A 23,875-nucleotide genomic window follows, 5' to 3' on the forward strand; every position below is an offset into this window, starting at 1 on the left:
TGTGAGGTTTTTCAGGGTAAATGGCCAAGGTTAGGATATAAAATTTCCAAAAAATGAATGGAAGTCAGTGCACGGTCCCCACGGGGATATACAAACCAGACCTGTGTGTGTGTGAGAGAGAGAACTCCAAACCCTTTTAAAAGCCAGCTCAGCTACAACCCACATGACACAAGACATCCACTGACTGGAGGTGGACAGAAAACTATCTACAGCAAAGTACGAGCAGCTTCCCTTTATATTCATCTCAACATTCCTTAAACTAATTCATTTTGTCTTTCTGCTTCCGTCTCTACTCCTGTTCTCCCGTTCTTATCCTCTCCCTACCCTTATTGATGATTTCCTATCCCTTTTCTGTCATGTGCATCCCCCTCCCCAACAAGTTCTTTAATCACGGACGGTACCAAACAGCTCAAACTGCCTCCTAATGAGCTGTTACTGTGGAAACCGTTCCAGTTACCAATACTGCCGTGCACCGAACCCACCCACGTTTTGTCGGAAAACTGTGTTTTCTTTCATATCTCACCCTTCCAGGTAAACTTTAACAAACACTGGGCAACTTCTCAACAGTAAGTGGTTTTAAAGTAAAAACAAAAAAATTCCACAAACTGCAGTTATTTTGTTTTTGTTTTGTTTTTTTACAGTGAACTTGGTCAAAGATTCAGTCCTGGGAAAAAAATAACAGTTTCAGTTCTTTGAATATGTTTTTTGTCAGAATAAATTGTGTTTATTTGGCTTTGATAGTTATCTTTTTTCTGAAAAAATAGCTTTTTAGTATACAATTGGGTCTTTATAGCGGTAGTAATAGGTTTATTTTCTTTGCAGATTTTTTAACWGGATAAAGATTAAAATCTGCACCATTTTTCAGTTGAGGCTTTTCATTTAGATTAGCCATCATATGTTTAAATGAATTACCTAATTTTATATTTTTTAATCTGCCACCTTAACGCATAAGTTCAAAAAATTCAGACCAGAAACAACCTGTTCTTAAAATTGAATATATCTTCACCTGAGTAACCCTAAATGATCCCACAGCAACTTGCCTTTTAGACTTCTTTTGTTGCACACAGTCTCACCAACCAAGATGCATGCTGTGACGAGTTGTGATTGGTGGAGGCTGTAGAAGCTCAATGCTGCTCTATTCATGGTTGCAAAAAATAATTACTACAACCTGCTGAGCAAGTCTTGCTGGGGAGGAAAAATAACCTTCGTGTTTGACGTGGAGGCTGAAAAGCTGCGTTTCGTTGCTCTCTCTGGTAAAACAACAAGTCCTCATCAATGACGTGAAAAGACAGCACACTGATCTGCAGCCACATGACCGAAATCCAAGCYGTAACCACGTCCAGCGCTGGTGTGTACTTCTTTGTTAATGTAATTACAACTGCAGCTAAGTGAGTCTTTAAATTGTTTTAATTATTGCTGCTTTTGTTGGCACATTTCATACAGTAAATATGATGAGATGCTGTGTTCTTGTTCTTAGGGTTTGATTCATGAACTCTATTTTCTAAATAAAGCTGTAGACTAACAGTGCTGTTTTATTACGTAAGGTAGAGCAGATGTTTTGCTATGAATAATAATATCCATGTCCATGCCCTGCGAGGTCATACAGAATCCTCTATTTCCAGCTGAACCCCTGCAACACAACATGAGGACCAGCTACTCTGTAAACAAACCTGACAGAGTGGGTTTTTCATTTATAAAAAATAAGAAATTTGATCTATAGTGTGACTGATTGATTGATTGATTGATTGATTGATTGATTGATTGATTGATTGATTGATTGATTGATTGATTGATTGATTGATTGATTGATTGATTAATCACTACCAATCAATAGTTGGTATCAATCGATACCAACACTCTCTGGTTTCATTTAAAAGAGTCGATCATCAGATATTGTCCAAGATTAACCTTCAGGGTGGATATAGCTCGCTAGCAGCCTCACACCGAGGACCTATCCAAGTCATCATTTACCCAGAATGMTTTGCATGTAAATAAAATGGCCCCGTCTGTGAAATATATTTTTAAACTTTTAGTTTAAAAATGATAAAAACTGAACATCCTACAGTATTTTTACAGTCTTTATTTTACAGTTAAAATATATGTTTATTAAATAAAGTCTAATGTTACAACTAATCATAGATCCCTTTAAAATTGACAAAAATTAGCCTAATAATTAATGTTATTTGCTCTTGTTTATTTGAYGGGAAAACAATGTTTATCAGCCGACAACAGCTGGGGGCACAGGTCTCTGCTGCGAGTATTTTGTGGGTCCAAAAGCTGAAAAGTTTGGGAACCACTGCTGTACGCAGTAACATATCACACACACATTCTGTGTTCAGTCTTTGCTCCAGAACCCAATCTGCACGCACATCTCTGCACATCTGCACTTCCTCTTCTTGCTCTCACGTTCTGATCACTTTCAAACACTGACAGGAACAAAAGAACACACCGTTTCCTCGTTTAACAAAACTTTACAAAACACACCTCAGGCGCTGACATCCCCCCCCCCCCCACCCCCTGAGTTGTGTTAATCAGAACAGAGTCCACCTGTGGAAATCAACTGCTGTTTCCATGGAAACAGATGGTACGCTTCTTTAGGACATGAAAGGAGGAGGAGTGTGAACAGGCAGAGAGAAGAGAGCGTGAAATAATGACAGGTGGGCAGACCGTAAAGAATAAAGTACAGAGAAAGGAAAGAAAAGCAAAAGGCAGAGAGAAAAAATGTGGACTGTTTTAGGTTTGGGGTGTTAGGGATTTTGGATTTTAATATTATTTCCAGGCTTTTTTGTTCAGCGTGTTTAAAGTTTGCAGGTGTCCAACATTTAAACTAAACAGGCCTCGGCTGATGAGCAACACTCTGTGTCCTCATCAGAAACTATTTTAAAACAATGTACAGGCTTTATGTTACAATTCTCTGGATCGTCACAGACATAATGACTACTTTTAAAGACACAAAATGTGCTTTAAGCAAATGTTATATTAACAAAACCTTACCTCAACATGAACAACAGAGTTTGGGGAAATTAACAAAAAAGTGAAATGTTTCCCACATCCTTTTTTATCATTGTTTGTTGTGTATTTTATCTCCTAATTTGAAATTTTTTTATATTTTAGTCAGTGCTTTTTCATTTAAGAAGCTGTGTAGGCAGGATGTAAAGCTGCAAAAGCTGCAAAACTGTTGTGTAAATTATAATATGATGTACCAAAGCACCCTCATACCATTACAGATGACAAAAAACAGATACTTGACACCACAGGACTGTTTTCAGCTGAAACTATGTCCATCTAGCCCACAGAATCTGACAGCTTTTTTGTATGACCGAGTTTCTGCTTGCATTTGTGGTTGCACCAACAAACTGTTTACTGACAGTAATCCAGAAGGTCTCCTGCATCCAAGCAGTAATTTCCACTACAGAACCATTTCTATTTATAATGCAGAGCCTGAAGGTATGGAGATCACAACCATTTAATGTTTGTTGTTTTCAGCCTTGGTCCTTGTGTCCAGAGAATTATCTGGTTTATGTGAGCCTTCAAATGATACGAATTATAAATGACAACCTGCGCTGAATATTGGTTTTAATTTAAGAATTTTCACATTTAAAAGCTGAACTATTGACCAAAAACAGTGTTTTATGGTGCGGAAAATTATCTTTTCGTCTTTAATTCTGTGAGCTGTTTCACCAAGATTTTCTGATCACTCTACCTTTTCTCAGCAGTCTGCTCATATTTATGTTCTAGAACTAGTGAAAAGGAACAGAACCCACACGGAGCAAGGTAAAAACCAGACAGTTGTGTTATCACATATTTGTGACCATGACGTAACTTAGCATGAAGATACAGTTTGTTTGAGGGTTGGGAAGGAAGGAAGGAGGGAGGGTGTGAATACATGTGAAGAAAGAAAGAGACCAAGCCCCTTGACTGCCTGACCCGACTCAGTTATGTAAATAAAATAGGTGTGGCAAAAGCAGCAACAGCGAGTAACTTGGGAACATTGCCTAATGAGCAATGGCATGACGGAGTCAAAGATGTGTGTGTGTGTGTGAATTCTAAATGACCCGCATGCTTTTCCAACATTTAATTTTAATTGGACAGATTTCCCAGCAAGCTCTCCAAATTAAAAAGGCAACATGACACGAACGGCATTTATCTCTCTCTGCTTGCTTCTTCTTCTTGTTCCTGCGCTGCTGCTCTATCCTGTCTCCGTTTTTTTTGTTGCCTCCCTTTTTTCAGTCCACAGCTCCCTTCTGCGCTTCCTTCCCTCAGTATGTGGCGTCTGTGATAGACTCCTTACACAGCTGACCTCAATATAAATGACGCAGCCAGAAATGATACACCTCAACTGATAGGAGGCATCTGGCCTGTGGAGAATAAATGTTGGATTCATTACGAACACTGAGGCTTGTAATGAGCTGGGAGCTCAAAGCGTCAGAGTTCTGATGTCAGATAACTGGACACACATTCATCCGTTTCTTATTCATCTTCTCCGTAATCTTAGGTTGTCTTCTGTGTACTTTCATGCAGATTTTTTGACCTGATTTTGATCATCCCAAGGACACTCTGATAACCGTGATTGCTCTACAGATAATCTTATAAGATATCCCAACAGGTGTGGTGCCCCCCAGAGGACACACGAGCACGCAGCCTGTTGAGTGATCAGTAAGCAAGGTGACGGAAMCAGAGGAGAATCCAAAATATCTGCCATGGCGTCCCAGAAAGTCTGGTGGACACCTAAGATGTCTTTTTTTCCCTCTCTGTTAAAAATAGCCTACAAAATATCGCTGTTGTGTTTTCCTCATTGGCCATTTTTAATTACTTTGAACTCACGTTTGATCTCGAGAGGTTTTGCGAGATTTCTTGTCTGCCGTCTGAACGTTTGAGAGTGAAACCTGTTTGTGTGTGGTGTGTTGTCTTTTGCCGTGTGGCCGTACACCATCGTCACGTGGTTTGAAAATAAAACAATTTTAAAATCTTGCCGTGTAAACCAGTCATTATTTCAAATTTTTTGTCTGAAGTGATTTGACGAATTTATAAGTGTATGGAGAACAAAAAAAAATTTTATTCAACAGAAATTTACCAAAACCAAAGACAGATGGATAATCATACCATCCCAAAATAACGAATAACTTAAATCCTTAATACAACTTTTTAGGGCAGAAGTAGGAAAAGAATCTGCACAATACGGTTTCCTGTCACAAAAAGCTTCTATTTTCCACTTGCTGTTCTACTCAGTAATTTCCTTCCTTTCATTTATATTTGTCCTTCCTTATTACAGCTCTGCTCATATCTAAGGAGTGCTCTCGTGAAGGTAAAACCCAGCTGCAGCAGCTCCAGCCACACACTCAACTGCTCTCTACAAGCCAAGTGTTTACAGTCGAAGTAGATAAAACACAACAGCACATTTATTATTCTTATATTCACTTAGAGAAACATAGATGTGATAAAAGCCATTAAGTTCTCTCTCAAGGACCTTTATCTTTGGAGGAAAGTAGCATTTCTTCAGTGGCTCTGCTCTTTCAAGTTTTCAATAAAAGGGTGTAAAACCTTGTTTATTTAAAAAACACAAATAATTGAAATTATGTTGATGCCACTGATACACCACACTTACATCTAACTATATATTCACTTCATATAATATTTTTTCACTTGTTCCTTGGCTCGTCTTTCTCTGCCTTTGCTCAGCACTCTTACTTGTTCTGCATATTCTCTGCTGTTTCATCCTAATTCCTGCAGGGTTTTGTTATCGTACGGAAGAAGTTAAAGTTCAGACTAATCCCCCGACATTATTATTAAATAGCCCTTCRCTGCTCACAAGCTCATTATTTTACAACATTTTAAAAAAGGACCAAAAGTGAGCCAATTATTGAGCAACAGTGAGGTTTGAAATGGCTTGCCAGCAGCTGTTTGCACTGGGTCAGTTTACACAAYGAAATGTGAACTGGTGTTTTAGTAACACTGTTGGTTTTGTAGGTGAATGTGAGAGACACGAGGCTCATTTTTCAGCTGTTTTCAGAACAGGYGTCGAATGAATGAAACTGCGTTTCTATTTTCGTCATCTCCTGTTGGGATGAATTTTCTTGACGTGTCAAACTGTCCCATGCATGAGGTTTTCGTTAGTGTTTGGGCTGAGCAGAGGGCATRGATGTTTGCTGGTTTTCATAATATAAAAACGTGCTCCCATCTCCACTCGCCTGTTCATTTTCGCTGCGCCACGAAAAGTTTCAGTCATGAATAATAAGTTGTGATAGATTAATATTGTATTCCTATTCCTGGAACCAGACTGTCAGCTCGAAAGTGTCTTTCGACCTGCTCAAGTCACAGCAAAGAAATGAAAGAGAAACRACCTCACCTCCATAAACATAGTCATCGATCGTGCAGTCGGAAGGCCCCACCAAATGGATCAGACTGGACTGGCTGAAGCCAACCGTGTGCCGTTCTGGAACGCAAACATACAAACAGTCAACAAAAACAAAACCCAGTTTCTGCGAAAATACACCAACAAATCGCACACTGTTTATTAAACATCACAGCAATGTAAGCTAACCGCTGATGCAGTTTACATACCTTTTGGTGCTTCTTCTATGGGTTTAGTCAGCATGACAAAAAATACATAGTAATATGTCTTCAGTTGTTACGCACAAAAAAATATCTAACACTTGTACTGATTTACAGAGCATGATGTCTAAAGCAAACATACACTTGACAGTAGCTRTGTTTACATGCAMAAAATTTTTTGATCGGATTGAAATGTATTYRGATTAAATAATCCGAATGTACTGTTTACATGGACACAATCTGATCATGACAAGTGTTTACAGTCCAGGCATGCGCAGTGTTGTAAATTTTCAGCTCTACTTCCGTGTTACAAACGTAAACAAAGCTCTTCTGTGCGCTCAGGACGGACCTGTGTCAGTTTTTAATAACAGTAGAGACATCGTTTCCTCGGTTGAGCTGCAGATGAAGCAATACGTGTTTTTTTTTTTTTTTTTTTTTGCGAAGCAACGTCTGCTGTTTATCTCCTTTTTTATCTGTTAAGAGGGCATGGAGGAAAAGTTCTGCGTGGCGCAGCGCAGCTGGAAACTACAGCACTGCTGCCCCATGTCCTCTAAAGAGCAGAACCTGGTGGATGAAAGTCAGAAGACATGCGCACACAGGTCGGTTTTCYACAATCAGAATAAGATGATCCGATTAAGTGTTTACATGCACGTCATTCYGGTTATCAATCGGCATAACCCACCCCTCTCATTCGGATAAAAATTCATTCATATCAAGCTCAATCGGATCAGAATAATCCGAACAGGCTGTTTACATGACGCATTTTTATTCCGAACGGCCATTTAATCCGATTACTTATATCCATGTAAACGTAGCTAGTGATGGAACTGTGGAAACATAACAGGAAACTGTGTTCTTTACTTGTCTCTGTCTATACATTCTCACGTTATTATTAATCACTGTCACTAGACATAAAACACAAAATTTACACAGCTACTGTAGTTTCTCTGCAGCTGCAACATAATTGAAAGTATTTTCAGAATTCCAAGATTGCACACAGTCAGCTTGCATTAATGAGCATAGGGTTTATGATACCTGGGTTTGGTGGAGGTGGTATCGCCTCTTCAAGTCTGGCTTTGGTCCCTTGTCTCTCAATCTTTTGCGCTTCATAGCGTTTTCTGCCCTCTTCCTCTTGTTCTGCATCAGCGTACTTGCAATAAAATGTAGAAAACAAAAACATCAATAGGTACAAAACAACTGAGTTGGTATATTTTTGTTTCCAATTACAAGAAATTTAATGCCARTGCAGGTGATCTCGAACTATCGATTAGTTTGTCAGTTTCAGACCCAGGAAGATGAGGAACAATAATGCCCAACTGGTATCCCCACTGTTTATTGTTTGCTGTTGTCTGAGTCTCTCTTGCTATCCCCTCACTCCAGTCGGTCCACACAGATGGTCACCCTTTTAGCCCAAGCCTCATGAACATCAGCAGCTCTTTCTGCGGTCATCAGAAATCTGATTTGTTTGCATCAAGATGCATTTTCAACAAACCAAGATAAGACTTTATAGATTCTTGCTTTTTGAATAAAACACCCCTACCTGACTTGTAAACCCTGTGGCTTAAAACACCTGATATAATCTGGTCTTTACATACTTATGCCATACACAAAACTGCAATGCTGAATCTTTTTCTTTTTCAATAATTACTCAAGTCCTGTTAAAATCTCTCTTTTTTGACCTACTTTGTTAAAAACCTTATTTGGTTTTAGTTCATACAAGGAATTGTTTAAAGGTAGTTGAATCCTATAAAAAAAGATTAAAATTACGTTATGAAATTCATTACAAAAAGTAGTGGAACTTACCTGYATTAGTAATATTGAGAGATTTGGCTTTAAAAACAAACATCCGATGGTCACTCTTGTTGCATTTCTGTCTATGATTTGAGCCTTTTTTTAATTTACAGTGATACTGGGAAAACCATTGGGGCAGAAAGAGGCTGAATTTTAAATACCAATCATTAGTTTCTCAGGCTCTCTGCCTTAGTTTTCACGTACCTTGATGGGGGGCACCTCCAGGATCTTGTCAGCGTTCTGCAGAGAACAGGGCACGTACCACAGCGCTGCCTTGTTGGCCAGCTTTTTCATACCTGCAGTCATAAAGAACCGATTAAATTCTTGCTCCGATACGGCAGCAGCAACATTTTTTTTTAGTTCGTTTATTTCAAACATTTACTGTATATGAAACAAAACAAAAAATGATAAAACGTGATAAAATTAACTAAATTAACATTTTTGAAAAGGAATGGGAAGAAGTAAGAAACATATTTAATCCCACCCTTCTCCGAAGCTTATTAAAAAATAATAATAAATTCTTCTTTTCCCTTATTCTAAGTCACTATTTCATAAAGACTAAAACAACAATCTGTTTACCTACTAAATTATATACCAGAGTATATTCATAAATGTAAATGTAAATCTACATACAGTGTATATGCATACATGTATGCACATATATACACAGCCCCCAACATCTCCAAATATCGCAAAAATAAAAAAACAATAAAAATATAATAATCAGACTTTTTCTTTCTCTTTTTTTATTCACAGATAACTAAAGAAAAGATTTGCAAATTAACAGATAAGATGTTCTGGCATGTTTGTCAGGAAAACAATGGAGCAAATGAAATTTTTATTAAACACACCCCCAATAAAAGCCAATCTAATTTCAAACAAGATCTTTTGTTTTAGTCTAAAGATTTGTCTTCTTGCTGCAACAAAAGAGCAGAAACTAAATTAGGACTTTGGAGAGCGACAATAGCTCTTGTATATTCAGAGCACAAACTAACAGTTAGCAAAYATGTAAAGTGCATGGGTTTAAATAATCAACAAATGATCAAGTTTCACCCTTTCTATGCTGCATCTATAAAATGAATTAAATAACACGACAACAGGCGCATTTAATTCTCTATGTTGTGATAGACGTGAGTCGTGTGTTTGGATGCTGCAGATCTCGCTCTCCGTCTCTGCAGAAAGTTGAGATCTGAAGGCAAAACTCAGGAAAATCATATCTCATAGCAATCAGGCGGAGAGGTTGTCATAGTGATATCTGTTCTTCCCACACTTTGTCACTTAATTTGCTAACAGAAAGAGAGGGGCTATTTTAAGGCGGCGGTGGTGTAATGGCACACAGGGGAGGCAAACAGATTAAACGGCGCACAGAGGATCCAGGTTGAAGAGAAATTACTGTCTTTAGGAATTAGTAGTCGACCAGTTCAAACGCAAACTTTCGGGCACTATTTCAAATCTGCCAAAAGATGTTTTCACTGCATTACTCGGTTCTTTTATTAACGCCTAATGTGCAGAAAAGTCCAAACAAAATGGAAAACAATTGTGTGCATCATGATAGTTTGCAAACTACATCGGTTTTGCACTGGGGTCAGGTCAAGTTACAAAAACACAAAGAGTGCAGAGGCTCATGGCAGGCGACTCCTGAGAAAAAAAGAAAAGGGGGAAAAAAAAGAAAAAAAAACCATTAGCATTTTACACTGGAGTTAAAACTGTGCAGGCAGCTGGGCCTCGTTGCCATGCCAACCGCGCTTCTCCTCTTCCTCCTCCTCCTCCCATTGGCTCCCACCCTTGTCAGCAAGCAGGAAGTTGCCCACATGAGTAGGGGAGGAATATTTACATATCCCCAACTCTGCCCAAGACAGAGTTGACTGCAGTCTATTATTAGCTCCTTCAGGAAGTTTGAAGTGAATTATGCTCAGGAYGGAGGGAGGAGGGAGGAGGGCGAGGGTGAGGGACGAGAAGGAGACAAAGCGRGAAGCAATAGAATGAGAGAGCCTGCAAAGAACCATTCCCCAGTCTGACCGATGACCTTTTCTGACCAGAGTGGAGCCGGGGAGCTGGCTTTGAATGTACAATTCCTCCCCAACACATGGAGAATATGTTAATGTTTGACCATGGCTTTACTCTTATCTTTTAGAATGTCACACAGAAAAGAACCCATTCCTCACCACTATTATAACAACAWAACCCTACCTTTTAAAAAAAGAGTTTTTCAAAAAAGTATGATGAAGCTCCTCTCTTAGATCCTTCTTGTCGATCCTCACTGATAACATTAAAACGAAGTTTGATCCGTGCAGATGTTTTCTTGTCACTACGTGTACACTAATTGTTAGTGCTGATCTCTCATCTGACTTTTTGTTTGTTGAGGGTTTTTTTATCTTGTTTGAATTTGTAATCATAAGTGTTTGATTGATTAATGTTGCACTAATCAACTGTAAAAAAAAATGAAAATCATTATGCCGTAATTGGTAATTAGCTTGGTCTGTACGTTTTAAATGACTAAAGGTCTAAATCTGTTTTTAACAATTTTGTGTTTTGAATCGTTGTACTTAACAATGTAAATTTAAACTCTGATACACTCTGTGACGTGTCGTGCGGACCTCTTGACCAGGTCACCCTTKTAAAAGAGATCCTGATCTCAAGGGGCTTTCTACCTGGTTAAATAAAGGGTATTGATTGATTGATTGATTGATTGAATACTCGGCTTGTCTAAAATATAATTTACTGCAAAATTAAATTTAATTACTGGACAAACTGAATATCTGCATGCTTTGATTTCGATCTGGCATGCGACTGCTTTCAGTCACAAAAGGACGGACAGCTGGCTCACTTATTAAGGATTAATGAATTATTTAATGAGAAGATTTTGGCTGTGTCTCCCACGAACACAAGTCCCTCAAATCTGCCCTTTCAAATGTCCCCACGCTGTGTCACAATGCTCATCAAACTGACTTGTGACACGAAGACTTTGTTAATTTTATGTTAATCTAGTGGAAGATTTAAAATAAGGCGCTCAGTAAATCTAAACAAGGCCCTGCGGCAGCCATTGTAACTGGGCGGACAATGTAGAATAAATCGTTGGTTTCTCAGTTTGTGATTAGACAAGAAGCTGATTACAAGAGATAAATTCACAGAATCTGGGATTGGACCCATGAACAGTTACAAGAACAAAATATAGAACACTACAGAAACCTCTAAAACAAGAAATCAAGCAGAAACCATCCAAACTGAACCAAAAACCCAAARGCTACAATAGACAGTATTTTAATGTTGGGAGTTTAAGTAGGGAAACGTTCCTTCTAGCCTGGATTATAACACATTCTATCCCCTTTAATCTTGGTTTAAGGTGTCAATCATGACATCATACTATTCTTAAAAGTACATTTTCTTTCCTCGGAGAGTTTGATAGGTCTTTTAACTCAGTCATATCAACATAAAGATCTTTGATCTGTGATAATCCAACTCCTCACTCCCTTTTGTCCTTATTCAMTACTATCAAATCAAAGGCTTTCCTTTGATGATTTTTGGTATCTTTCACTCATTTGACCTGTCTATTTTCCCCTTTGTCTCGTATTTAGTGCTTTTCTTTGTGCCTCAGAGCAGAAAAAAAATGTTTTTCTTTCACTGTCCTGAACAGCTTGTTCCAAGTTTGGACACAGTACAGTAAGGACAATTCACAGAGCTTTGGTCGCTGTGATCAAAACCACAAATTTTCCATTAAGCTGTGCCAAGGTTCAATTCCACTGTTAACTACACTACGACCCTGCTGTGTGATGTTACAGCCTGATAGAAACAGTTTAATCACGCCGGCAAATGTAGTTTTATGACTGAGCATTTTTTGAGTGAATTTCCAGCACTCCGTTTTAACACGACTATATACACGAACGGCTTTTAGGACACAGAGAGAACTGTTTTGTCAGCACTTGGGTGCCTCCCAAAATTTACGCCAGCTGCRAAACAAAATGCTGCTCCACACTTGACAGACTCCAGAACAATTTTTTTGTAAATATTATCTCTTATCCTTTTACGTAACCAGCCATGACTGTGGCAGTTCCTGCTGTAAATCTGAGATACAGTATTGTCCATGGGATTTCACTTTATTTTGGACCTTTTAGGTTTGAAAACGGGAGTTAGAAATCCATGTAGATTTTCAGGGGACATATGTTACAAACCTTGCTTTGATTAAGATTATCTAATCCCCCTATATATATANTATATATATATATACACATACTTTTACCAGAAATCTCTGCTCCAGTTCAACTTTAAATCATGTTGCAGTTACGAGCAGGTCCCCCTGGAAAATGAAATCTCGATTTCAATGGGGTTTCAAATCTGGTTAAATAAAGGAAACTAAATGAAAAATGAAATTAACTTTATCCCAAAAATAGAAAGTCAAAATTTAGCTCTACCTGCATATTCTTATAATGCTTCCCTAAATTCTTAGTTGTCATTGAACGCATCATAAATACTTCAATAGTCTTACTGCCATTACAACAAGGAAGTTACATATTGGTAAAATGTCATTCTTAATGTTAGCCTCCAAAAGCTCCATCATGTCTACAGTAAATGTAAAGGAAAGATTAGCCCAAGACTCACTGACTGATTGAGCATTCACACCTGCAGTGCTTTTACCAGACATATTCATTTAGTGTAATTCAACGAACTACAGATGTTAACATGCGGATAAAACAACATACATTCTACATCTGTTAAGTCTTTCCATACGTGAAGTTGTACGACTTACTGGGATTATATTAAGCCTCAACTCTCACTGCATCGCTCTCAGCTATATCTTAAAGAGGACGTGTGTCTGTGTGTGCGTGGAGGGGGCATAATCTCTTTATTCTATCATTGTATAAATGTGTAATTGGATGTGTGTGCAACACAGTTACACAACTCTTTGGAAGTAATGTGTTGAAAACTTCTATTCATATAAACAATGACGATGTGTAGATTTTTGACAGTGTGAGACTACATGGTTTGTRCATATTTGCTCTTTAAAAAGACATTTATGGGATTTGGTGTTGTGTTCTGCTTCTGGGTATTGAACATTTCTGTACACAGGCGGGTAAATTGAAGCGCCTTTGCACTGCGGTGTGTGTAGATCTGGCGGCTAGTGCGCATGCGCCCGTTAGCGCGCATGTGCAAACCCCCAGCGGGGACAATCATCACGGCTCGTGCCCACAGTAGGCAGCCCGACCCTGGGGGGTCTGTGACTGAGGCCTGCCTGACGAGATGCTGCCTGACTCGGCTGTGGGAACCTGGATGTTTTTGCTTCCTCCCCCCCAGCGTGCGAGCGAGCGAGCGCGTGCACAAACATGTTCCAGACACACAAAAATAAAAAATGAACATAAATGCCTATATACAAAGACGCATGCAGAAAGAACGCCATGTACAAGTCACGCTCAGCAGGCACAGAGCCACAGGAACAWGCATGGCTGCACAAACGCACACCCTCTTATATGCACAACCATGCATAAAAGTGCACATACTTAAGTCTAAAATCATATTGTGACATTTTCCTCTTATTACTTTCTACCCAATCTATCCRTTTTTTAGTGCAAGGAAAGTCACCTGGACATTATTGGGTAAGAAAAAACATGCCAGTCTTGCCACAGTACAGCGCTTCACCAAGGAGGGAAGTGTTAAGTGCATCTGTGTGGGTGTGAGGACGCGAAGATGAGCGACTTTTTCTGAGCCTAATGTGTCAGCATATCAGGCTCTTTGTGCACCCAGTTCCCCCTCCCTAATGTGGCGGCGTGCCCACAAGTGTGTGYGTGCATCGGTGTGTCGGGGAATGTGCGTGCGTTTTGTTCAAGCATGTGTGCAGGTACATCTACTTGGCATCCGTATCTGACTGAGCCACGGCGTGCGAGGCCTGACGCTAAGCCGACATGACAGAGGCAAATAATGTCTGCTCCCGTTATCTTCTCTTCCCCCTCGGCCCCGCGAGGAACCTTTTTAAAGAGCCGCGCGCGGATGAAAAGACGCGGCGCGTGGAGAAAGTGCACGTGCATCGTGTTAAATACGCGTTTGCAAAATTGTGAATCAAAGTGCACGTCACGAGCAAAAACATACATCCAACTTTTACCTATYTGAAATTAGAAGTAGGCACAAAAAAAGAAGTTTGCACAGAAATGCATCCACAAAAACACTGTAAAGTAGTTATACGTATGTTATAATCATGTCAGCTCCAATTAATTTCTTGGCAAATTCATACATTCCATATGGTTTATGACCCACTTCCCATGCTGCGAATATGACCTAATTTACCATAAATCTACATTTTCCCTTCTTGATCTCTTAATTAAGTACTATATTCCAGATGTGAAGACATAAACCGAAATATTGCAGAACAATTTTTATATAAGAATGTTTTAATTTCACGTAGCCTTTTTTAAATGGTCAAAGGTTTCACAATGCCTACTGTAATCTGACTCAAACGCATCTACAGTTCATGTATTATTTATCCTACAGTATGAACAATTACTTTAAGTGATGTTGTGTTTTGTCTAAGGAGACCTGAAAACTTAAGTTGATCTCAGAGGATCTGACCCCATCTCTTAATGCACTAGACCTACAATAATCTACATAACACCCACACTGAACCTGCACTTTTAATGCTTGGTTTGTTTCGTTTTGTTTACACAAGCAACATTGTGATTTTTTTTACTATACTGAGAACCAAAAGTGTTGAACATACTCATTATCACAGAAGCTAAGTAGTACAGAATATTTTATTAATGTTTGTCTAAAAGTGCAAATATACAATACTTTCTAAAATATGTGTGATTGTTTCTAAAAAAAAATTAAATCAGAAAGTGCAACAGAGCAACCTTCATGTTCACCTGATTAAATCAGAATCAGAGCTTGTCTATCTTTTGAGGCTGGAAAACATCTTGTTGYCACATTTTTGCCCAGCTTAGATGATGGAGATGTGATTTCTATGCACACATCTTCTCACTGGTTGAGCCTTGTGTTTTATCACACGTCTCAGAGCCCTTAGCCTCCACTGTCATCTGTATACCAGCGATGGATGGTCTGCCTTACCCACCTGCAGATTTGTTCATTGGCATATTCTTGTTTACAAAGCAATATCAATAAGAAAAATACAGGAAGTCATTTTCTGCGCTCGGATGAGTTTATTTTATTAACAGTACCTAAGGTTCACAGTGATTATGGCGAAAGCTCCTTCAACTTTGCTGCTCCCTCAGTCTGGTATCTACTGCAGAAAGACTTGAAGTTGAAGGAGTTGGTCTCATAATGTTTTTAGGGCCATTCTTAATCAGTTTGTACTTAAAAGGGGCAATATCAACTAAAGTAAAATCAACTTTTTTGAGTTTTATATCRTGTTATAATGTTATACTCTCATAAAAAAACATGCCCAAAGCCTTGCTTTGACTCATTCATGCATGTTTGAGAAATCCTGCAGCGTTTTTAGGMAGCCATGCTGAGGAGCAAAACGACAGGTGGGGACCAGAAACGCCCCTGGGACGTGTCTTTAAGCCCAACTTCCTCATCACGAAGCACACCTCCCCACCCCCTCTCGGCAGTAACAGAGCAAAAGTGAAAGTGAAACTTAAGCTGTCTGCTGAGATCCACTACTTCTCACTCAGTGAAGCTCTTTTCAGATTCAAAATACCTTTTGAGGAAATGCATTTTCAGATGCCAAGTAAACTGCATCATAGCGCACGCGTGAAACAACACACCCTTGCGCACGTGACCCCCACCCCACCCCGAAATTGAAGGGACAGAAGCAGAAGGCGGTTCTTAAAGAGACAGAGGCCAATTTCAAGGCGTTTAGAAGAGGAAGTGATGAGAAGATAAGTTTATTTTCTATTTAAACATAAAAACAGCATTTTAACAACAACTAAAAGTGACATAGATACTTTATTATGGTATAGTTTTTAAATATATGCCTGAGAAACACATAATATTGGCCCTTTAAGACATTTATGTTTGTAAATGTTTTAACTGATTTTGTACTCTATTTTAGCCCTATCTTACCTTTTATGAGAGTTTCTTGTTTTTCTTGTATTTATCGTGAAGTATTTTAATGTAGTTTAATATCTGTAGTTTTGAATTTTGTAACGTCTGTGTGCTACTGCCGTTCTTGGCCAGGTCTCTCTTGAAAAAGAGATTTTTAATCTCAATGAGATCAACCTGGTTAAATAAAGGTTAAATAAATAAAAATAAAATCCTTAGTATTGTAAWCTTTACATCAGATTAAGATTAACACCGGCATATTTTCACTTACATTGGCACAATTAAGGATCCAGAAGTGAGTTGTTAATGGTGAAGCCACTCCAAACACTCCCAGTTCTAACAAGTCCTTTGCAACCAGATCAATAGAAACTTGTCAGAGTCCTGCACTCGTAGCTAAAATGTCTGTTCCAGTCTCACGCCTGTCAGTCTGCTTTCCTGGCAGTTCAAGGTTATTTCTAACCGAGTTAGTCACCATGACCAATGTGACAAATCTGGCACTGTGCACAGGACTGTGGACTTGCAAAGTGCAAACTGCCGTCAGAAGCAGCAGCAGCACATCCTGGTGTTTCAGGAGACTTCAGTATGAAGGTTTTTCAGAAAGGCTGCACGTTTATTGGAACGCCTTGAATGAACTCACTCAACGAGCTCGTGTTTTTAGGGGTCCTTCCTAACACACGCCACAGCGGGCTGGCCGAAATGATGCCTGCATGTGTGTGCGCCGCTCTCCACCTGTCACCTCGTATCTCTGCCTCCATCAACCTGCTTTCAGCCCAGCAACGAGCCAACCAACCCGTATGAGCCTGTTGCTAGGGCAACAGGCATCCAGGGGATACTTCTTTTGTTTCTAATAACTTTTTTTTTACCTAATTTATCTTTCCATTTCTCCATATATGCAGTTATTATTTTTTCTTTTCTGGTTCCGTTTGCCATTTTCTTTAAACACGTCTGTCTCCTCTCCTGTTTGCTTTCTGACTCACTCTCATTCTGTTTCTCATCTTGTTTCAGTTTCTTGCTCTCTTTAATTAAATCAAGCTAACAAAGGTTACCTTAAAGTAAGATTGGATCTTCTAAAACTAAATTATTTGAAAAGTAATTCAAGCTTGACGGAGGCACTCGTGTAGCTAAAGCTCATTCAGAATCCACAACKGAACGGTTCACCATGTTTCTCATGTTTCTCACGCAAACACACCACAACTTGAAATGACTGCTAGCTGATCCAGCACACTTAGAGAACACAAATTGTGGCTGTCTGCTCAGCTGGCATTTAAAGGTTAAAAGATGATGCTCTGTCAGTCCAATCTGCTCTTCATTGCAGCTTTACTCAGAGAACTCGCGTGCGCGTAAAGCCTGGCAAATACATAACTGTGTTTACTTTGAAACGGTCTTCGCTTATGCAATAAAGAAAACTTGCTTAGCCAACTTTCCCTCACAATGCTGCAACTCCTTAAAGGGGGTTCATTTTTTGTGCCTCTGAATTGGTCATGATTTATGATCTGGTGCCCTCTAATGACCAAATAGTATATTTCTCATCAGACTGGCTGGAGCATAATACTTTCAGAGAGAAAACATTTCCTTTTCAATGAACTTAAAGTGAGAGCTGGTTTGGGTGGTGCTGTGTTATTCTSCTAGTTATGCTTGCACATTAAACAACTCTGCTCTCAGTCATTACATATATAATAGTCTGTGGCTATTGTACATCTATTTTCCAGTACTGGAACACTGCATGAGGCTGTCATGACTGTTTTCTTGTCATTTTTACATGTAGTCACATGACCATGAAATAACATAAAAATGAAAATAAGATACCGCATTTATGTTATTTCAATTTTATAGGGTTGTATGGTAGTTTTATTTTATTTTACTTAATTTTTTAATATTATTATTTTAATTCTATTATTATTGCTACTATTGATAATGTTGCACAGCAATGTGTTGTTTTGTGGACTGATGTATCTGCNGCTGCTTTTACAACTGAATTTCCCCTCTGCGAGACAATAAAGGCTGTTTCTATTCTATTCGATTCGATTCTATTCTATTATAAGAAGCTTAGATTGTTGGAAGACAAAAGCATTTCCTTACTGTTTTTACCTTCTCTATGTTTGAATTAGGGTTGGGCAAAATCGTATTGTATGCAGTTAATCATCAGAAAAACTTTAATTGATCATTTTTTGGCACTTGACAATTAATACAATTAATGCCACCAGGTAGAATGACCGGAGATTTCCCCGGTCAGTCCGCTCAATGCTCCTCTCTGCTTCAAATAGGAAAAACATTTTTTTTTAAATTTCTGTCATTTATTAATCATAACTCAGGTTTTACTTGGTCTGTCGACACAATTTTAAAATTGATATTTAGCTTTAAGTCTGTATTTTTGACACAGTTTGGAACAGATTTTTTACGGAAAGCAAATCTTTCCCACGAGAGTGATTTAAATTAGTCATGTGACTAGGATAGGAGGCATCCAGGGACTCCAGGGGATTAATCATCATATTAATCATTATTGGCTAAATACCACAATTAATCGTGATTAATTTTTTTGCCATTACCGCCCAACCCTAGTTTGAATATGCAGTCACTGTGGTCATTATCTTTGTTCCGTTTTCCTTTCATAAAAACTACATATGACCCGATACTTCTGTGCCTCTTTCCTCTKAAAGTTTGCCTCCACCAATACCAGCAGGAGTCCTCAAGGGCATGACTGATGGCTATAAACTGATTGCATTCTTAGTCCTGTAAMAGACTGGCAAACTGTCAAGAATTTCTGCTGTAATACTGCCTGATCGTCATAAAACGGCGTGTGCGTGTTCAGAGTTGGTCACCTGTGAGGATGTTCTCGGCCACAACTTTGACCTGAACCTCCAGCGAGTGTTTGGACGTGTAGCTGATCTCTGCTGAGACATGGACGACCTCGCCGATGAACACGGGGAACAGAAACTCCGTCTTCTCCACTCGAACCAGGGCCACCCAACAACGGTCCTACAGCGGGAGGAGAAAACGCCAAAACAAAACAAACAGTAACATCAACGAACGAGACGTTTTCTTCAGACATTTCTTGTCAATCTGATTCCGACTGTTCTAGATTTCACCTCTACTCTTTTTTTTTCCATCAATTTTTTTATTGAATATATTATTAAAAAAAGAAAGAAAAAACACAACAACAATAACGAAAACAAAAACATAAGAAACAAACCCATACAATCTCTTCCTTATATACTGAAGCAACGAACGTAAAATTCATGTAGTTTTACAACAATGAGTGAATATATAAAAAAAAAAGGGAAACAAAGGTTAACAATGTATAAAATTATACTTTATGTCTATGCTGCGACTGACTATCCAGTGATCACCAATCAACCATATACAGTTGGTGTCAATTTYATTCCAGGTTATCTGGGAACACCAGTTTTCCAGCATAATCAAGAAACGGGTCCCAAATCATTGAAAATTTAGCCTGAGAACCCTTCAATAGATATCTAATCTTTTCCAGTTTGGCAAAATAGAGAACATCTCTTATCCAGTGATTATACAGAGAAGGTGTATGTGATCTCCATTTCAATAATATCAACCGCCTTGCAAGTAATGTAACAAAGGCAATGAAAAATTTAATCTCCATAGATAATAGCATTGCATTAGGAGTCACTCCGAACAATGCATTGATGGCGTTTGGTGTCAGTCTTTTCCCTGTGATCTCACTTAAAGTTTCAAAAATAGATTGCCAATATGTCGTAAGCATGGGACAGGACCAGAACATATGAGTATGAGTTGCTGCTRCTTGATTACATCGGTCACATGTCGGGTCAACATTTTTGAACATCTTAGAGAGTCTGACCTTAGTTAGATGAGAGCRGTGTAAAATTTTGCATTGCATCAGCCCATGTCTAGCACATACTGAGGAGTGGTGTATTTTTTCAAGAATCTTCTCCCAGTTGTCTTCGGTTAGAGAGATCCCTAACTCTTCCTCCCAGAGAGCTTTAATTGAGGACAAASAGGCCAATTGAAGTGAATGAATCTGAGAGTAAATAAATGAGGTTACACCCTTTAGAGAAGAAACAGGTTTCAAAAGTGTATCAAGGGGGGAGTCAGATGGCTGATAAGRAAATTGAGGAAATCTCTTTGCAACAAAACTACGGACCTGTAAGTATCTAAAAAATTGTTGTTTCGAGAGAGAGTATTTTTTTGATAGCTGGTCAAATGATGCAAAGTTATTAATATATACTGTAGATCCTTAAATGTTTTTATTCCCTTTTCAGCCCAGGCTACAAAAATCCATTAAGGATGGAGGAAAGAAATGATTACATGCCACAGGTGCATGAATTGAATTTGTCTGAAACCCAAAATAACGTCTAAATTGGTTCCAAATTTTCACTGTCATCTTAACAATCCCGTTTTTTGTATAATCTTTGAGTGAGGATTTAATGGGAGAGTACATTAAAGCTGAGAGAGTGACTGGTATACAAGAAGCTTGTTCCATACTTACCCAGGCAGACGAGGATAGTTGGGAACCAGAGTGTAGCCAAAATCGAATTCTTTTAAGATTAGCTGCCCACTGCCCAGTAATATAACTTCAGATTGGGCAAACCCATACCTCCTAAATTCTTTGGTCTTTGCAGAAACTTTTTTGATAATTTGGAGGTTTTCTTGTTCCAAATGAAATTCAGAATGATATTATCTAACTTAGAAAATAATTTTTGTGGTAAAAAAATTGGTATACATTGAAACCGATAATGTAGCCTTGGGAGGAGATTCATCTTAATACAATTAATCCGAGCAGCTAATGTCAAATTTAGAATTGACCAACGATCAATRTCTGTTTGAATCTGGGCTAGAAGGGAAACAAAGTTAGCTTGGTAGAGATCTTTTAATTTGGAAGTAACCTGAACCCCAAGATATTTTAGATCATGTTGGACAATCTTAAATGATTGAGTCTTAAGTGGATATTCTTGTGCTGCTTTATTAAGAGGGAGAAGCTCACTTTTGCTTAGATTTAATTTGTAACCAGATATTGATCCAAATAATTGAAAAATAGAGAGTGCGGCCGGAACTGATATTGAAAAGTCGGTGACAAATAAAAGAAGATCATCTGCATATAATAATACTTTCTGTTCGTGTCCATAACATGTAATGCCCTTAATTTGCAAATTGCTTCGGAGTGCAATGGAAAGAGGTTCAATAGCTAAAGCAAATAGAARGGGACTTAAAGGACATCCTTGGCGTGTAGAGCGATAAAGAGGGAAGTAAGATGAGTAATTATTATTTGTTCTTACTGAGGCTGAGGGTGAGGAGTATAGGAGCTTCACCCAAGAAATAAAATTGTCCTTAAAGCCAAACTTCTCTAAAGTGTAAAATAAATATGCCCATTCAACACGATCAAATGCTTTCTCAGCATCTAATGAGATAATTGCTTGTAGTAAAGTTGTTAGTGGGARATTATAGATAGTAYTAAAGARTYGTCTTAAGTTAAAAAATGAATGCCTGTTTTTAATGAATCCTGTTTGATCTGTAGAAATTATATTTGGTAACACTAATTCCAGACRAAGRGCAAACAACTTGGACAAAAGTTTAAAGTCCACATTTAGTAGGCTAATWGGTCTGTATGACGAGCWACTAAGACGATCTTTATCTTTTTTTAATATGAGAGAGATTGATGCCTGGTTTAATGTTGGTGGTAATTTACCAGTCATAAAGGATTTGTTGAACATTTCAAGCAAAACTGGGATGAGTTTGTTTTGAAAGCACCTATAAAACTCCACCRGAAAGCCATCTGGCCCGGGACAATTGCCAGATTGCATTGTTTTTAGGGCAGTAAGAAGTTCTGCTGTGGTTATCGGGTTTTCTAATTCTTTTGCTGTATTCCTATTGACTTGTGGGATTTCCAACTGGGAGAAAAAAGCTATCGAAGTCCTCTTTTCCTGCATTTGTTTCTGATGAGTATAAGGAGGCATAGTAATTTTTAAATTCCATATTGATCATTTGTGGGTCTATTGTTGTGCCTGTGGATGTGGCAATTTTTGGAATCTGATGAGATGAGGCAGTCTGCCGTAGTTGGTGTGCTAACAGCTTGCCAGCTTTGTCGCCCTGTTCAAAATATACACTATTTGTTTTAAGTAGCAATTCAACAGCCTGATCTGCAGCTAGCATGTCAAACTCTGATTGTGTCATAAGGCGTTGTTTATAAATATCAGAAGTTGGAGATGTAGCTTATATAGTGTCCAACTGAGTGATACGATTGGATAGAGAAACTAATCTTTGTTTTATTTCCCTTCTGTCATGGCTCATGTAGGAAATAATTTGACCCCTAATATATAATCTTTTAACATTTCCCATAAAACTGAGACGGAAATGTCAGGGGTTCTGTTAGTTTGCAAAAACTCATCAATTTGATTWGAGATCATTTCTAMAAACAGCTCATCTGACAATAAGCRCGTATTAAATCGCCAAGGACAAYGTGGTCTGGTAAAACCTTGAAACCTGATGTTAAGCACAACTGGAGAATGGTCTGAAATGACAATTGATTCATAGGAGCAKGAGGAGGAATTTAAACATGAAAGAAGCCTATTGTCTACTAAAAAGTAGTCAATCCGAGTGAATGTATGATGTATAGGAGAAAAAAAGGAATACGCTTTCCCTGTGGGATTAAAGAGAYGCCATGGGTCTGATTCCRACTRTTCTAGAKTTCACCTCTACTCTTTCTTGGAAATCTTCAACRGGTGTTAASGAAGCAGAAATGTTTTCTTTTATYAAACTTTCAAACATACTGGAGGACTTCAGAATATGATGAGAATGCCGTATCAGATGAGATGATGATCAGTGCAAAAGTAGGTTAACGTTCAGCAGATGAGATGTGAAACCATGACAGGTTTAAGGAAAATTATTTTAAATATAGGCTGTGTCCAAACTCGGGCCAGGGGCTGCATCCTTCGAAGGACCCGGCCTACCCAGTCTACGTGGGCTGGGTCCTTTGTCAACTGGGAAGACCGGAAGAAAGTAGCTGTTAATTTGGAGGGTCTAGCCTTCAGCTTTATTCCTGTCCTTACCCCAGTGAATGTCCTATCGCTGTGCAACTGTGACGCTAAACAAAAGCAAAAAATATATTGAAATTAGCGAAAAAATGTATACATTAATAATATAAATATTAGATTAGTTAGAGGCAATACTTGAAGGACTAACAAGGGACTCGCGTATAAGCTTGTTTATTTCGCCACGAGCTCTTTTGATTTCTGACAAGAACATGTCTATGCAAATGAAAAACCCTAACAACACAACTGCTTCAAACTTTCAGTTTTTATAGCGCCAGATTTTTATTTAAAGGGGCAATATTATCTGTTTCTCAAGCATATATTCAAATACTACACCATAATAAAGTATCTATGTCACCTTTAGCTGTTATTAAAATGATGTTTTTTTGTTTAAATAGAAAATAAACTTATCTTCTCATCACTTCCTCTTCTAAACACCTTGAAATTGGCCTCTGTCTCTTTAAGAACCACCTTCTGCTTCTGTCTCGCCCATTTCAGAGCGGGGGGAGGTCGTGCTCGCGAGTCGGGGG

The 23,875-nt window shown here is 38.5% G+C and overlaps 1 protein-coding gene across 4 annotated transcripts in view; it reads right to left on the reverse strand.

The window, feature by feature from the left end:
* The window catches only part of acot7 (acyl-CoA thioesterase 7), a 49,087-nt gene that overhangs the window by 20,619 nt on the left and 4,593 nt on the right, over positions 1 to 23,875 (reverse strand). For 2 of the 4 annotated variants that reach the window (XM_014001658.1, XM_014001656.1), the window contains exons 3-7: positions 19,149 to 19,305; positions 8,548 to 8,639; positions 7,588 to 7,702; positions 6,562 to 6,576; positions 6,347 to 6,433 (exon numbers count right to left, since the gene is read on the reverse strand). In XM_014001658.1, the coding sequence (XP_013857112.1) occupies positions 6,347 to 6,433; positions 6,562 to 6,576; positions 7,588 to 7,702; positions 8,548 to 8,639; positions 19,149 to 19,305 (466 nt within the window). The remainder of the gene's footprint in view (positions 1 to 6,346; positions 6,434 to 6,561; positions 6,577 to 7,587; positions 7,703 to 8,547; positions 8,640 to 19,148; positions 19,306 to 23,875) is intronic. The other 2 variants (XM_014001659.1, XM_014001657.1) reach the window with 1 other exon arrangement.

This window comes from Austrofundulus limnaeus, unplaced genomic scaffold, assembly GCF_001266775.1.
Source record: "Austrofundulus limnaeus strain Quisiro unplaced genomic scaffold, Austrofundulus_limnaeus-1.0 Scaffold10, whole genome shotgun sequence".
In the NCBI taxonomy this organism is placed as follows: domain Eukaryota; kingdom Metazoa; phylum Chordata; class Actinopteri; order Cyprinodontiformes; family Rivulidae; genus Austrofundulus; species Austrofundulus limnaeus.